The sequence below is a fragment of the Gossypium arboreum genome, chromosome 11 (genome assembly GCF_025698485.1).
Source record: "Gossypium arboreum isolate Shixiya-1 chromosome 11, ASM2569848v2, whole genome shotgun sequence".
NCBI lineage: Eukaryota > Viridiplantae > Streptophyta > Magnoliopsida > Malvales > Malvaceae > Gossypium > Gossypium arboreum.
Window position 1 is genome coordinate 130,600,818 of NC_069080.1, and position 17,877 is coordinate 130,618,694.

The 17,877-nt window shown below is 34.7% G+C and overlaps 1 protein-coding gene and 1 long non-coding RNA gene across 2 annotated transcripts; both read right to left on the reverse strand.

The window, feature by feature from the left end:
* Positions 1–348: 348 nt before the first annotated feature.
* On the reverse strand, positions 349–4,922 carry LOC108472666 (receptor-like protein 52). The gene is made up of 4 exons (XM_017774218.2): positions 4,104–4,922; positions 3,809–4,027; positions 3,165–3,455; positions 349–1,987 (listed from the first exon to the last, which is right to left on the reverse strand). Exons 1-4 carry the CDS (start codon positions 4,756–4,758, stop codon positions 747–749), a joined length of 2,406 nt encoding a protein of 801 aa, XP_017629707.1. The 5' UTR covers positions 4,759–4,922; the 3' UTR covers positions 349–746.
* Positions 4,923–13,679: 8,757 nt separating this feature from the next.
* Positions 13,680–15,335, reverse strand: LOC128283955 (uncharacterized). Its single transcript, XR_008274274.1, has 3 exons — positions 15,269–15,335; positions 15,111–15,154; positions 13,680–13,891 (listed from the first exon to the last, which is right to left on the reverse strand). It is a non-coding gene; the product is annotated as an uncharacterized LOC128283955 (long non-coding RNA).
* Positions 15,336–17,877: the final 2,542 nt, after the last annotated feature.

Sequence of the window (17,877 nt, forward strand, 5' to 3'; positions counted from 1 at the left end):
ACGTTTTACTTGCATACTAGGGTCTTTGTTAATTATTATCCAAGTCCTTTTCCATTAATTCTAGTATTTCTTTTCTCTGCTCAATTGACATGTTACTTTTCCAACTCCCACAAATTAGTCCTTATACTATGTTTAATAACTTCAATAATAATTCGTTTAATAATTTACTTAATAATTCTCCTCTCAGTTCTAGTTCTCCTCCAGACACCTTTTAGTTCAAATTTTTGAGATGGCTTGATTTAAGAAATTCAATCTTAAAACCGAAATTTTCGACACTAACAAAAATTAGGTTTTTGCATAATGTTTACATAACTAAATGTATTGATGTTAGATTGCGGAACCATGAAATTCTCTTTTCTTTTTAATCAAGATTCTCTTATTAATAACCTATTCAATGGTATTACACATATATAATCAAATTATATAGTATTCTTTTGGAATAAATTATAATATACATGACCCATATGCAATGCGCATGAGTTAGTACTAATTTTATTTAAAAGATAAGGAAATAAACAATAAGTGCCGACTAATAGTATTTACTAGATAGTGCACGAGCAAAAACATGCAATGGAACACTACCATGACAGACGTCCCAAGAAAATATAATACAAACAACACAACAAACCATAAAAACATAGATATAGAACAACTATAGAAAAATGCCCGCATAGCACCAGGCAATGAAGTGTTCTACTTTCTCCATAGCTTGTTTTGTAAAAAAATCCGCCAAACGTTTCGCTTCTCTACCTTTTTGCAAATCCTTGTTGAACTCTCTCAATAATCCTTGTCAACCACCATGGATTTCTAACCGTGATCACGATGTATCCCATGATCAGCCCCAGCACCAACCCACATCCGTACCCAATCAAAATGGGAAATTTCCAATTTAATTCATCATCATTATCATCATCATCTCTATCAAATTTGTCTAAAGTGTCCTCATCATTATGGTTACAACTTTTTGTTAATGGCAACCCGCATAAGCCCAAGTTTCCAATATAGGAATCATTAGTGAAAGTATCAAACTGTTTTCCTTGAGGAATGGGTCCCTTGAGATCATTCTGAGAAAGGTTCAACACCTCTAAAAATTCAATATTTGTTAACTCTATTGGAATTCTTCCTTGAAGTTTGTTTGATGAGAGATCTAATGATTCAAGCTCTGACAAATCACTTAATGACGATGGGATAGGACCTGTTAAGCTATTGTGAGAGAGGTTTAGGACTATAAGTGAATGAAGCTCACCAAGTATTTTAGGAATTTCTCCCAAGAATTGATTGCTTGAAAAGTCAAGTACCATCCAGCTGGTTAATAGTGACTGAAACTCCATTTCCAACCCTTTTGCTGTAAAAGATAAACCTTCCACAAAATAATATTGTTTTCCATTTAACACCGTATATATCATATACTCTGGTTTGCTTTTCTTTTCATGCCATTCTCTAATGGCATGCAAATTTTCAAAAAAATTGACAGGTAAGTAGCCACTGAAGTTATTGTGAGAAAGATCAATGCAACGCAAACGAGAGAAGGAAACTTTAACATCAGAGTTATTAACTAGACCATAGAATCTATTTGATCTCAAGATAAGAACTTGCAATTGATCCAAATATCCCAACCAATTCGGAAAAGTGTCATTTAAATAGTTGTTTCCAATATCAAGAAGGTTCAAGTCTTTGCAATTACCCAAAGATCGTGGAAGTGACCCTTCTAATTGGTTGTTGTTGATGCGGATACTTTGTAATGTGCAGCCTTTAGCAAAATTTTTCGGTAATTTACCATGAAAATTATTCTTCTGTAGCTCAATGTATAAAAGAGAAGAACTCAAGTTTCCAAGGCACTCAGGAATTGTTCCATTGAAACTATTCATCAGTAAATAGAGACCCATAATGGAACTCAAATTGCATAATGAGGAAGGAATTTCTCCAACTAAGTTATTCTCTGAAACATCGTACCAATGCAACAAAGGTGTAGGATTAGGAAATTGCCCTATGAAAAAATTAGAATATAATTAGAATTAAAAGTTTGGAGATTATTTTAAAAAGACACAATTTATTTCCCAATAAATAATAAATATTATGGATTTTTGAAAAAAATAAAGATAATTTATCAGGACGATTAGTAAATTATCAAATCTTGAACACAACATATACCAAGGAAAAAAATTGATTATGAGAAGGATCCCAATAGTTTTATTTGATATACACATAACTTCATAATATTTAAAACTCATAATTAGAACAATCAAAGTAAGTTTCTTTAAACCATTTCAAGTTTTAAAAAAAAAATATTTGGACTCTAAATAATTTTGAAATCTATTCATTTGAGATTGATATTTTAAATGAATTTTTTGTTTCACCAATAAATCCTACATTTCTCCTTAACATCGAAGAAGTTAAAGTATCAAATGGGTTATTAATTCTTTCTTTTCTTAAAGCCAAAAGTTGTATTGCAAATATAAGAAATAGCTTGGTAGTTGAATTATGTTATGTATCGTTGAGTGTAGTGGTATGAACCAAAATCTTTGCGATTGTATTTTTGTATTTTAGGTGAATTTGTTTGTTCTCTAGCTAGAACTCATCTACTCTGATTCTCTCAAATTCAATAATATGGACTTATGGTGGAGCAAGAACAATTAAACAAATAAATAATAAGGCAAATCAAAAGGGTAGAAGTCTATTCTTAATCCCTTCTTATAAAAGATAAATTTTACAAATAAGAAATATATTTTCTATGATAATATATAAATTAAAAAAAATAGTCAATACTCATGATATGTTATGAATTATAGATTATAAATTATAAATAATTTGATTGGGTTAGCAATACCATAAAAGTTTGGTATAATAAATTGTTAAATTTTGTAAATTTGAGGTGTAATTATATGATTTTATTTTTTATATATCAAGTCCTAGTAGTTGCAAAATATATTACTATGCCATTTTCTTTAAGTCACCAATACTATTTTACCCATTATTTAAAAAAAAATCCTATTTTACCCCATGCACTTAGAGAATAGAGTGGTGCAAATTTAATCCTACCTAGTTCTATAAAATTTTATAGGAGCTGGTTTTATATATTATATTGATTAAGAAACTAAAATATCAAAAAACTAAAATACACTGCATCAATACATTAAAAAAGAAGAAGAAGTAATTTAGCTTACCAGAGATGTTGTTTCGTCCGATTGAGAAATGCACAAGTGAAGTCAAATTTGTGATTTCTGAAGGCACAGACCCCTCCAAACGATTGTCATACAAAAATAGGACTTGTAACTCTTTGCATTTGAATAGACTCATTGGAATTCTTCCAGAAAGTTGACATTCACCCAAATCAAGATAAGATAATTGAGGAAGGTAATCAAACATATTTGACCAGACATAACCGAAGAAGTTGTTGGATCCCAGACCAATATGTAGCAATGAAGAAATGTTGAAGATTGAAGAGGGAATGGAACCTGCAATAAAAAAGGGGCCGTCAACAAATTATAACATTCTCACATGCAATAAATGTTAAATATGTGACTCAATCCAACATTCAACTATCTAAACCCACTTTGAGCTAATGACTAATAACGAGATATGTTTCAACATGTGTTCAAATTGCCCAAACCATTAATCACGATATCTGTTTTCCTTTAAATTGACTTAATTTGGCATCAGTTTATCTGTATTTTAAGAAAAAAAGATTTACTTTATATCTATGTTTCATCATGAACTTCATGGTTATTGTTTAAAGTCATGCTTCAGCGTTTCTCATAAAAATTAAATAAGAAAAAACTAATGAAATATCAACAAACGAACTGTTTACCTTTGAGGTGGTTGTAAGAAAGATACAAATATTGGAGCATAGTCAAATTTCCAATTTCTATAGGCACAATTTTCTCCATAGAGTTGTTATACAATGATAAATACGTCAACTCTTTGCACTTGAATAAGCTATTCGGAATTCTACCTGAAATCTGGTTCCTAGTCAAGCTTAGTACTTGCAATTTAGAAAGATTATCAAATACTCCTGATTGTAAATGGCCTGCAATGAGATTGTTAGTTGTAAAACCAATATTTTACCAATGAAAATATATTGAAGGTCAAGGTCAGTATGATACCTGAAAGATTATTATCATCCAAATATAACCATTTCAAGTTTGAAAGGTTTCCGATTGTTATAGGAATCTCCCCTTTGAAATCGTTGTTATACAATATTAACTTTTCTAGTTTTGACAAATTGCCTAAAGTAGATGGAATAACACCAGTAAAGTTGTTACCATACATATATAAGCTTTGAAGTTTAGCAAAGTAACCAAACCATGATGGCATTTCTCCATTGAAACTGTTGTTACCAAAGTTTAAATATTTCAGTCGATGCAAATTCGTTAACTCAATGGGTAAAGAGTCATGGAAACTATTGTGATGAATGTCGAGCCACTCAAGGAAAGATAGACTTCCCAATTCAGATGGGATGGTGCCTGTGAGATCCATACTTGACAAATTTAGAGCAACTACTCTTTGATGCTTAGACCCGCAGGTGATACCAATCCAATTGCAAACTGAAGTAGAAGTAGACCAATTGATTGTTAAGAGATTGTGAGGATCATGACTTATACGAGACTTTAGTACTAGAAGAACTGATTGATCAAAGGTAAGGTTGGGTGAATTCAAGGAAAAAATAGCCGCAAAGGTTGCAAATAGCAGCGCAAACATAAGAAGGGGGAGGAAGCCAATTTTTGCCATAAGGTCGAGTGCGGGTATAAGGTAAATCATAAGGAGAGAAACAGCTGAGTTATTATTCTTTTAATACTTTGATTCTAAGGATTAGACACTGCATTCGTTGGCTCATAATTTGAGTAAGAAATAAGTACACTTATTGGACTCCAACCGCAATACACGGAAAAAAAGGAAAGCCTTAAATGCAAGACTTGGTCTCAAGTTGAAGAGTAGATAAATAATTCAGGCCCCAGCTGAAATGGGGAAACTCTGGTGAGCTTTTATTGGTTCAACGATTATGCATCCAATTGCAATAAGACTTAAATCTTCCAACCGTTTCCAAAATTGACAAGTCAGGAGGGCACATATAAACAATACATTAATTATATATCCTTTTCATAAATATCATTTTCTTTTCTTTTAAAAACTCTTTTTCTTTCTTAAATATCATTTTCTCTTCTTTCAAAAAATCATTTTATTTTAAGGGTTGATTAATTTGACTATATAAAATTTTCTTTTGAAAATTATTCAATTAGAGAATTTGACTAAAAATTTGTTTGAAAAATTAATTTAGAAATTTTAAGTGATTTTTGAGAAAATTAATTTTGATCAAGTAAATTTAAATTAATCAAATTAATTAAAATTAAAATGATATTTTGAAAATTAATTTTCAAATCAAAAAATTGGTCTAATGGGTAATTGAACTTGAAAATTGGACCTGAGATCGAAAATTAAGTCCAAGAATCCAAAATCGAGATTGAGACCCAAAAACTTGTTGAACCGGGCTTGGTATGTGAAATCAGGCCTATGGTCCAAATGGTGACAGCATCAGACCAATCAGGCCGTCACTAGCCCGAACCAAATCGGCTCGAGGTGTTGTGAGGGTGTCACACTTGTGATGGCACCATCGAACACTACTGAGCCGACAATGACATTCTGAGGGCTGATGGGTGGTCCTTCGGTGGTTGAGCAGTGGAGGAATCACACTCCTACTAGGACTCTACCAGATAATTTGATTTCAAATTATCTATTCCAAATATAATATTATTTTAATAGATTTAATATTAAAGTGATTAAGTTTATCATGGTTGAACTTTTTAAACTTTCCCTATAAAGAGAGTCATGGGTCGTTATTTTTCACACACTTTAATTCAAGAGAAAGTTATAAAGAGAAAATTATCTGAAGAAATTATTTCAAAAGATTACTAAAGATATTCTTCTTATTTACAACTTGACCCTGAAATTTAAAAAAATTATGAAATTGTCCCACTGGTAATTTTGTGAAAATTTTTTTTATTCGAAATGAGCCCACACTCAGTAGACGTGAGCTTGAGGATAGAAGAGAAAACTACCCAGTCGAAACATTCATCCTAGACAAATAAAAACATTTTGCTTTAAGTATTTTTACTTTAGATATCACGACCAAGTTATTGTTCTTGGAAAAGAATTTAAACTCTGGTTTTTCCAACACTCTTACCCTCCATACCTTCTCTCTGTTGTTCCCTCTTCTCCCCTTCCTCTCTCCGATTCCTTTCCCGCTCTTCTCCCTCTCTATTTTTTAGTTCCCTTTCACCGTTACATCGACGCAACACCCTTATTGTCTCCCATTACCCCGACCACCCCTTTCTTTCCCTCGCCTCTTTTCTCCCTTTTCTTTTTCTTTTTCCTTGCTTCGTCCCCATTTTCAAGCGTCGTCATTTGTTTAAAATGTCAACACCGTACTTCCTCACCGTCAGCCATTTTAGCATTTGTTCCTCTATTACTTTCTCATCTCTAGTCTTGGTTGGTTCTTTACATCTCCAATGGTTTTGTTTTATTTTTTTATATATATTTACCTGTGCTAATATGGTGAAATTATTTTGTTCCTCCCTGATTGATTTGGTGTTCCGTGTCTGCTACTAAATTTAGACATTGCTTTGGTGTTACATATTTAATGGTGTTTTAGTCTTTAGCATTGCATATGTTTAATGCCCTCATAGCTTCTCCATGGATAGTGGGTTGTTTGATTCTAGTCTAGTTTCTACTAGTATATATATATATATTTTTTTTGTAAATTTTGGCACAATCTCGCGGTGATTGACTTAACTCCACTATTTTTATCTAGTGAATCGAATGACGAGTTTTCTTGTGCCACAATGTTTATTTTGTTCTAGTTCATTATTTTATGTTGCCCGATTCTTGCTCTGTGAAATTATGAGAATTCTGTGAGATTATGAGAATTGGTTTCACCTTTTAAGATGCTTATTCTCTCTTTATGTAAGTATTTCATATTAATTCCATTTCGCACTTCCATGGCATGCCAAATTTCATTGTCTATTCTTATTTCATGTACATAATGACCAACACACGTAGTAAGACTAAGGCACCCACCCAGTCATCTAAGAAACTATAGGTTGCTAGTACAACTTCATCTACTCATACCATAGACACCTGCCACTAATTTCTCACCTTCGATTAGGCCTCCCATGAAGACTGCTAACATCATTTGAAGAACAGACCTCTAGGATTCGGACATTGTATTGATCGGGACGCTCTCCATATAGTGGGTTTATTGGTACAGGTCTACGACTTAATATCAATGGTCTATTAGGAATAGTTCTTTGCTATTGTGGACCCTACTTATTCTAAGCTCACATTAGAATTTTGTTTCACTTTCTTCCTACATATAGTGCTCATGACAGGGGATGAACCTTGAGCCATTTCATTCCGACTTAGGGGTGTAAGTCGATATTTTAGTATTGTTGGATTCGGAGCCGCACTCGGTTTATACACTAAAGAATTCATGGCTACCATAGAGTTTTCAAGTCTCTCTCGACACCCCCACTACCCATTACCATTCTATTGGTCTGGCATCACCGAGGTTGATACACCTTACAATCTGAGCCAATCGAAGGCTTGTTGTTTACACACATCTCTACAAGATGTCCATATAATCCTAGCACATACTCTGATTGGTCAGAAGAAGAGTATTGGAATTGTAGGCACCTTCAATGCCTATTTCTTATAGAGTATGAAGGAGTTCCACCCGATCGATGTTGATCATTCCTTAACTCAATGTTGTTTCCACTACAGCATTTTACAAAAGAAAAGACCTATTTGTGTAGGTCCCCATGTGACACAATTGGAGAGATATTTTGACTTACTTGATACCCCAGTACAGATCTCCTCTATACGTTTAGTGAGGACAATGATTCCACAAGGGTTGACTATCATGAACCACATACAGATGATTCTCCACAAGCCTGGGGTTGTAGGAGACTAATATACGTTGATCTATCCCACATTGATAGACGAGGATAAGGAGCACAAGGATGATGATGCACCTCGAGCTATTCCCACCATTAGTTGACCTACTGAAATACCTACTGTCATGCTTAAGGCTATCTATCACATCTAGCAACAACACTCAGAACAAATCAGCCAACTGCAACAACAAGATCGTATTGAGGCTTGTTTACAACAGCTATGCTAGCATTTTCACATTTTGACACCAGTTTACACTATTGCTCCCGAGCCTTTTGATCTTGATATTTAGCGAGATCTTGATATTTGATATTTTCCTTTTTAGTTTCTTTTTAATATCTGTGGTTTTATATTCTTGTTAGACTTCACCATGACTTAGACTATTTTTCGCTAGTTTCATTTTCTTCATTTTTATTTTACTTTGTCTTCTTCTGATTGAGCAAGGATAATTGTACTTAACGTCAGATCTCTAATGCCTCAAGCTTTCTTTATCCCTACAACATCACCCCAATTCAGGGCAATTTCAGTTTCCTTTCATTTTATTACTTTATGTTGTTTCTTATGCTTATTTTTGTTCATACATTGAGAAAAATGCACATCTTAAGTGTTGGGAGAGTTGTACACTATCATTTGAATTAGTCCCTGAATTTTTGCTTGCATGTTTTCTAAAGCAATTGTCTTAATTCTTGCATGAGAATTATCTTTTCTAAATCTAGAGTTTTTGTTGATTCTACTTTGTGACAATTTGTAGATTTTTTATGCATTATTTATTTTTACTTTAATGCATGAGAGAGTCAAGCATGATAAGCTGTGTTTAGAAATTTATTTTAGGTATGATAAGCTGTGTTTAGAAATTTATTTTAGGTTTTCTCCCTGAAATTAATATTTTTTTTGAATTATAACTTTATAAGTTTTGACATCAAAACCATAATTTTGTGAGCTTTTGAGCCTTTAGAGCATCCCTCCTTTTATGCTCATGTTATTTTCGGTTTTGAGTGTGTTAATTAGGTCTGTTATTCTAGAACTTGCTTTTGTTATGTATGTTAAGACCACAATAATGATTTGATATATTAAGATGATAGAGGCACTTAGGATTTAACCTACTTAGCTTTTAAATAGCTTGCTTACTTTATTGCCTACTAGTACACCCATTTGAGCCTAAAGCCTTATTGTTCATTTATCACCCATTCATTTTAACCCTTAAAACCCTATTACTTTTTAACAACCATTTTATTGTTCCACTTTAGTCGAGATTAGATTTTGGTAAGTTGTCTAATCATATTCAATCATTCATATTGCTAAAAGCTTTCTTTGATTTAAAAAAAATGAAAAAAAAAAAGAATACAAATTTTGGGCTATCTTGTTCAATTGTGAGATCATTATTCATGTTATAAGTTTCGTTTGTTAAGCTTAAATTGTCATTATCATATTTTTTATAAAAGCTCATTTCAATTCTATGTTTATTATTCATGCCAATTCTTTGCAATTTAGCATCTTATTCTTTTGATCTAACAACTCATCAATTCAACTCTCGACTGTAATCACCTTTTTATACACATCTACACCCATAACTTGAGACTCATTACAACCTTTGTAAAGACCTCTTAATCTTTGTGTCATCTCATATTTGTAGTGGTGGAGATTTTGGTTCTTAAGCAAGCTTATGGTAATAATATTCCTCATTTAACTATTAAGTACATATTAACCAACCCTTAAACACTTTGAGTACTTTGAGTGAAACTTAGTGAGGATGTTAAGCATTTTTAAGTTTAAATTTCAAGTAATTATTAAGGTAAGGGAGACTGTTATGTGTTGTGCATAAACATTTTTGCTTGGATTGCTTATACTCTTTATTTTCATTTTAATTTAAATCTTTAATGCATGATGAGTTATAAATTATCCTAAGACAGGATTTATGAAAGTAATGGGCGTGTGGATTTTGCAACCTGTGTGCGCTAACAGCTACAAGTTTGATTTTGTGGTCTTTTTTTGCACAAAAAAAGATGTAAATGAGAAAATAAAAGTGAAGGATAAGAACTGTCAAAGGATAGCACAAAAATTACCCAAAGAACACTATTGAAGCTGATTTTCCAAGTAGTTCCAAGCAGTTCTCCATTGACATACTATCAAGAGTCCAAAATGATTTCCAAGGAAGTTATCATTGATTTCTTTTATTTTAGTGGTTATGGTGTATTTTTGGTGTTTCTTCCCACAATTATAAATTAATTTTTTAAATGCCTAGAAGAGATAAACCTTAGGACGGATTCTATTATTTGATTTCTATTTTTATGCAATAAAACCTTAGTCTCTTTATTTTTAATTATGGATGCTTAGTTATTCTTAAGTTAATAATTCTAGAGTGTTGATACATGTTTGATGTGCATAAGTTTGAGGTTGAATAGACCTTACTTTTGATTAGGTCTTGCATAATTGAATGGAGTTGCATGCAATCCTAGAATCGAGCACGACTTACACGGGTAGACCACACGCCCGTGTCTATTTAACAGCCTTGAACACGGATTGAAGAAATTGCGCACAGGCGTGTCCCTGTCGAGCCCAAGTTTAGTCCTATTCGGAAAAGGCCACTTAGGAGGGTTCTTAGGCATTCTAAAGCCTATATTAACACCCTAGAGGAGGATTAAAGAGGACAGACGGAGTAGGAGGCAAGAAATTACTCGAAGAAAGTTGATTGAATAATCTCAGAAGCCAGATTCACCATCAAGACTGAATATCTCCCTTCAATTTTCCTCAGGAATTTTTAGGTTTTCTTTATGTTTTGTTATCATTATTGTCGAAAGCATTTTTTTTAGGAAAAAACGAGGATCAACTTTTAAAACCAAGTGTGGAGTCGCCACCAATATTTTATTTAGGTGTGATTGGATCACCTAATAAAACATTTTAAAACAATTTTGGTCCACATAAATTTAAAAATGGGTTCGGGAGCCGGTTACGTATGAGGAAGGGTTAGCACCCTCACTACGCCCAAAAACTGGTACCAGATTGATTAAGTGCTGTCCTTATGTCTAGGGTCTTTTCAAACAATTTGAAATATGGTTCCTTTTAAAACATTTGAGTGGTTTAAGCTGGTTGTCAAAACTTTCTTGTTTCAAAGGTATAAAGCATCACATCCAGCACAATAAGACATGATCCTTTATACTTTTGAAAACACAATTGAGTTTTGACTTCCAAGAGCTCTTAGGTCAAAAATTACAAAAGGATGTTCAAATATTTAGTCCAATGAAAAATCAAAACCCAGCACGGTAGGACACGAATTTCTAAATACTGAACATTGCCTTATTTTAGGATTTTAAAAAGATTTGTAAACTCAAAATATATTAATTTTACTTGAAATACAATGGAGTAGTTGTAACGCCCCAATTTTCGGGAATCCTGTGAATGTTGGCATAGGTTTAATTATGTTAGTGGGCCTCTAGAAAGCCCAAACTTAAGATAGAACCCGACAATTTAGTTAATTTTTGTTCCATAACAAAAAGGGGGTGAAATTATGAAATAGAACCTATGTGAAAATGTTTGAAAATGCTATAGGCTAAATTGAAGTGGCCAAATAAATAGGAGTGCAAAATAAGAGGATTTGCATGACAAACCTCCCATTTTACATGAAGTGGCCAGCCATCATATTGTTGTAGACAAAATGTACACTTGATATCCATAATTTATGGTACAAATTGATACAAATTGATAATAGGTTAGGTAAATGTTCCATGATAATGGGTTAGGTAAATGTTTCATGATAATGGGTTAGGTAAATGTTTCATGATAAGAATTTCATGTCTTTTGTATTAAAGAATTAAATGGATGAAATATGAAGTTTTATTAAAAAAAAAAAAGGGGTGAAAAGAACAAAGTTTTATCCATCTTTGTTCATCATAGCTGAAAGTTAGAGAAGAGAAAGGAGAGGAGAAAGCTCTTGAGTATTCGGCCATTAGGAGGAGGAAAATTGAAGGTAAGTTCTTGGTACCTTGCTTCTATTTTGAGGTTCATGAGTTCTTCTTGATCCTATCTTAACTCTTGAAGCATATTTTGATTTTTAGTTGTGTTGTGAGCATTTAGTCATGAATTAAAATGAAGGAAATGGTTGTTGTTTCATGTTCTTTTGATGAAAAATGGAAGATATGTGAAGTTGAGCCAAACAAATGAGCATGCATGTGCCTTAGATGCTAAAGGGAAAAATCGGCTAACATGTTGTGCTTTAAAATGATGAAATGGAGATTATACTTAAGTAAAATCATAGATATGTGATGATTGATTGGTGATATACATGTTTAAATAACATGCATGCAAGGTATGTGTGAAAGAGTTGATTTGGTAATAAATCTGCTTGGGACAGCAGCAGTAACGTGACTTTGGAAAATCACCATAAATTGTGGGAGATGAATTAGAAGCTGAATAAATTATGTAATTAAATCTTATTGAGTCTAGTTTCAAATGAAATAAACAAGAACATATTTTGAATTCTGTACAATGAGAAATTTGATTCGTAATAAAGAGTGGTCAGATTAGTCAAACAGTGAAACATGGGAAACTTTGAGAAAAATCTGGTATTGATTGGCTAAACCAAAAATTCTGAACATTTTATGGATAAAAGATATATGAGTCTATTTTCAGGGAAAATTAACGGCACTTGATTTGGAGTTTCGTAGCTCCAGTTATAAATAATTTAGTGACTGTTGCTCAGGAAGACAGCTTGCAGTGAAATTATGATTATGTGGTAAACATTGACAAAAATTTGTTAATGAGTTGCTTATTGATTTCTTATAAGCTTACTATGATCTGTAGGTGTGGTTGGCCGAATATTGTAAGGGATTAATCGTAGTTTGTATTTGAATAGTTAGATTAACGTGTTAGTAATCCAATTGTAGGCGGTTCGTGTGTGGATCTCGTCGAGATATAAATCGCAAACAAGTGTGTAACGACACCCTCTCATAGACTAGATTGGCAAGCGCCGAAAAGCGAAATGCTTAAAAGTCGGTATTTTGGGAATTTTGAAATGTCGAATGCTCATAAGATAGTTGGGTTTGTATATTTGGTAATCTAAAGTAATAAACTGCATGATCGCGACTTAGTACATTTTGATAATTTGGGCTTAATGGGCCAAAGATTCATTCATGGGCCAACAGCCCAATTCGTAAGTATCTTGTGTAAGTGTTCGATAGTATGTAAATAGTTAGGATATGCATGAAAACCCTAAAAGTAGCTAAATTACTATAATACCCTATGTATGGAAAATTACTATTATACCCCTAGGTGCAAAATTACCGTTATACCCCTAGGGTTAATTTTGACTGAAAAGCATGACGATCTGATTCTGTATGATGTATGCCATGATTATATATATGTTGCATGGGGACATGGGTTATTGTAACACCCCAAACCCGGCCCAGACGTTATGGCCGAATCTGACGTGCCACATTGGAGTTGAAAACCCATGTTCCGTTTTAGTGTTTTAAAACCATACATTTTATTGAGTTAACAAAGTGTATGGAAGCTGGGCACCAGGTAGGTATCCGAGACAGAGGAGGTGAGCCATGAAGGCTGCTTAAGTACCAAGCTCTTTAATTGGATCCAATCCTAGACATGCCCACAACCCTAGCCACACTTTGTCATTTCGAGTTTAAATTCGTTTAAGTGAACGACTTTGATAAATCGATTAATCGTGGTGTTGAACTCTTTTGAAAACAAGTATCGTTTTGAAAACACGTCCTAAGTCTAGCCCATTTGAATAATTATTAACCAGGTTTGAAGTTATTAAAAATAAAATAATCCCGAGAAGAAATAAAAGAAAAGTTAAAAATGGCCTTATTACAACCCAAAAATAAATAATAATTAAAGAGAATTAAATAAAACCAACGCTTATTTAAAGGTCCTAAAGCGATCACCGTGGCCACTCTGAATCCCCTCCGGCCCAAGTCCCCACATCAAGGCTCACCTGCAAGGTTAAGGAAAGGGGGTGAGATTGGAAACTCAGTGTGCAACAAGCCCCTTTCAGAGCCCAAAACAATAGCAGCCTGTTGGGTCTAAGCCCAAACCCAATCTCAAAGTATGTACTGGGCCGTAGCCCTTTTCATATTTCATATCCTATAACACCGGGCGAAGCCTTTTCAAGTTTCATATTCTTGGGCAAGCCTTTCTTCAGAAACAGTATGGCCCATAGGCCTATTTCAATATCACATGTAATGTCAAATGAAAGAATGCAACCCATTTGAGGAGACTACTCAACCCACCATCCGCTACTCTCCACCGTACCAACCAACACACCATGTGGGATTAACTCGACCCACCCCGCCATAACTCTCCACCGGCAAAGATAGCTGCTTTATCATATAACCGGAGGCCTAGCCTCTTTTAATAATCAGGGCAAAAGCCCTTTTAATAACTAGGGCATAAGCCCTTTAATAAGCTGGGCATAAGCCCTTTTGATAAGCGGGCATAAGCCCTTTAATAAGCGGGGCATAAGCCCTTTTGCACTTCCTCCATCCATATAAAACCCAACCCAATGCATTTATGAACATCTCATGTGCATATCATACATATCATGTGCATATCATACATGTCATGTGCATATCATACATATCATGTTTATCAAAATCCCATGCATTAAGTTCATATATAAACCCTAAGGGTATAATGGTCATTTTGACCTAGGGGCAAAATGGTCATTTTCATATTATAAGGGTAATATCGTAATTTTACAAAAAATTAGGGATTTTTCCATGTTCATCATCAGTTACTAACTATTCATTTGTGTAATCCGCGTTTCTAGCCCACTTTTAACGAAACCGAGTTATTGGGCCTAAAACCCCTAATGGGCCCTACTTAGCCGATTTTGTCATCTAGGCCCATTTAGCCTATATCCATAACAGTATTAACAGTTTTAACATGCAATTTAACAGATTTCCGTTTTCTACCAATTTTTCCCAAATGGGCCCGAAAGCCTATTGGGCCCTATTGCAGCCCCTCGAGGCCCAACTTACTGTGAATGCCAAAAACACGCCGTTACTGTTTCCATTATTCCCGATCATCATCTCATCGATTCTAACTAACTAGTGAGCGTTCGCTTGCTCACAAGTCCTCGAAATGCCAGAATTTCGGCATTTCGGCTTTTCGGCATTTATCGCTTTAAGCTATGAAAAGGGTTCGTTACACACCTGATTTGCGATATTCCTTGACGAGATCTCCTATGCGATTTCTCCTATAATCAACCACTTATAGATTAGACCATGTTAATATTAAACCAAATCGAAAACTACCTATTATCATCACTTACACATTCGGCCACCATCCACAATGGCCCTTGGGTTCATACCTTTGCCGAAGTTGATGACTAGATTTAGTCACTCCGACGATCCAAGCTTTTCACACACTCCTCGATCGGTAGCCTTTAATCCTCACTAGCACCAACAAACCAAATAACACCAAAAACCCTTTTAGCCTCGATCGACGGAGGGTTTTCACTTTTCTTAAACCACAAGATACAAATGGAAAGAAGGTTCAATACTTACCAAGAGATCTACTCATTGAAGAACGTTCCAAATACCTTCCTACCCCATATCCGTTGAATCCAACTTAAACGTGCGTGAAAATAGATCTAAATATTAATTCCGAATCACTAAAATCAAGCTTTCGACTTTTCGGAAAATATTAATCTAAGCTATTTAGAGGTTAGTACACACTGTTATGGGTTGAAGTTGAAACATTTCCAAAATCAATCGCCTCGATAACCACCACTTGTCACTCAAACTTAACTAATCCAATATCAATATATGTAAATCCTAAGCACATCACCATACTAACATAAGGGCATATTCGTCATTTTACCCTACAGGGTATTTTGGTAGTTTTACAAATTGAGGATATTTACGTAATTTTGTAAATCGAGGTAAAATGGTAATTCTATAAATCAATGGTAAAATAGTAATTCTATAAATCGACGGTAAAACAATAATTTTGTAAATCGAGGTAAAACAAGAATTACGTAAGTCGAGGGTAAAGCGGGGTAAAATGATAATTATGTAAATCGGGGTAAAATGGTAATTACGTAAATCAAGGGTAAAACAAGAATTCTATAAATCAAGGGTAAAACAAGAATTCTATAAATCGAGGTAAAAGCGTAATTACGTAAATCGAGGTAAAAGCGGTAATTACGTAAGTCGAGGTAAAACGATAATTATGTAAATTAGGGGTAAAAGCGGTAATTATGTAAATCGGGGTAAAATGATAATTACGTAAATCGGGGTACTTTGGTAATTTTACAAGTCGAAGGTATTTCATAATTTTACAAATCGAGGGTATTTTAGTATTTTTACAAACTAAGGGTATTTTGGTAATTTTAGTAAACTAAAGTATTCTAAACATGGATAACGTTACTAATGGCTCTAAAGCCCATTCTCGGCCCAAATGGGCCCACACGCTCGTGTGGCCCTTTTAGCCCAAATCTAGCCACAAATATTAGATTCACCTAGCCTAGTCCAATATTTACTACACAATCAAACAACTTATCCAATTGGGCCCGTAGGCCTATTGGGCCCACATGGCCCCTTTCGGCCCATCACGGCCCGAAGTAGCCATCCAACAACAAGAGTAGTGATAAATACACACCGATAGGAGACCGGAGTTAATCCACGCTCGAGCACTCTTAGCCGACGCCTAACCCAAACGAGCACGCCATACAATGAAAGGGATCGACCAAGAAAGGTACATTTACTCTCTTCATGGTTCCCTCTATTTAAAGCCAGCTTCACAACCACTCTTATATTAGCTTCCTGATGTGGGATCCCTCCAACATTAGAGTTTAAATTCAACACCAACTCTTGCCGCCACCTGTTAGCAAAATAAATACTCTTTTCTTGCCATGGGATTCGAACCTATGCCTCCCCTTAAATGCTCCACACGCTACTTGCCACTAAGCCACAAGGCTTTTTGTGTCATATTTTATCCCCAATTAATTATATGGTCTAAAGGCCAAAGTCCGTGTTCCTTTAAAAAAACAAAATAAATTGCAAGAGCCAAGGCTTGAACCCGTGCTCCCATACAACCTTAATGACACCACAACCACTAGACTACAAGCTTCCTTGTGTCATTTATTTAACACAATAATTTAAAAACCCTCATCCAAGCATCTAGGTTTTTTTCACTTAATACCAAAATTTTTGCTAAAGCCCAAGTTTGAACCCAAGATTTCTTTAACACTTCTCAGGGCCATTAACCACCAAAGCGGACATTTAATTGTGTCATTTCATTACACAATTAAATACCTATATAAAACCTCCTTACGGACCCACACTCAAGGCCCAATACTTCTAGGCCCAAATTCGGGGTGTTACAGTTATATTATGGAGGAAGCGTTCTGGTGGCTATGCCACAAATATTTGATCTGGTGGCTCTGCCACAAATATCTGATCTGGTGGCTCTGCCACATATATCTGTTCTGGTGGCTCTGCCACGATTATCTGTATCTGGTGACTCTGTCACATTATCTGTTCTGGCAGCCATGCTGCAAATTCTATAGTGTGTAGCGGTTGGGTGGGTCGAGTTGTCTCCCCACACGGTGTAAGGTTGGTACGGGGGTGTATACGATTGGATATGGTTGGGTTTCTGCATAAACATGTAATATCTGTTCTGTTCTGTTGTGGGCCTATGGGCTTTATTCTGAATTCTGTTCTGGGCTAAGGCCAACTTATTCTATTTTTGTGGGTTGAGCTGATTTAGACTATGGTTGGGTTATTTTACACACTGAGTTTCCCCAAACTCACCCCTTTTATTTTCATCCATGCAGTAATCCCCAACCATAGTGGGCTTGGGTCGTGAGGGAATTGAGTGGCCACCCATTCGAAAGTTTGATTTTCTTCCGTGAACTGGACATCCTTTTAATTATGTTTGAGGTTTTGGCTTTTAAATGTAATAAGGCCGCTTATT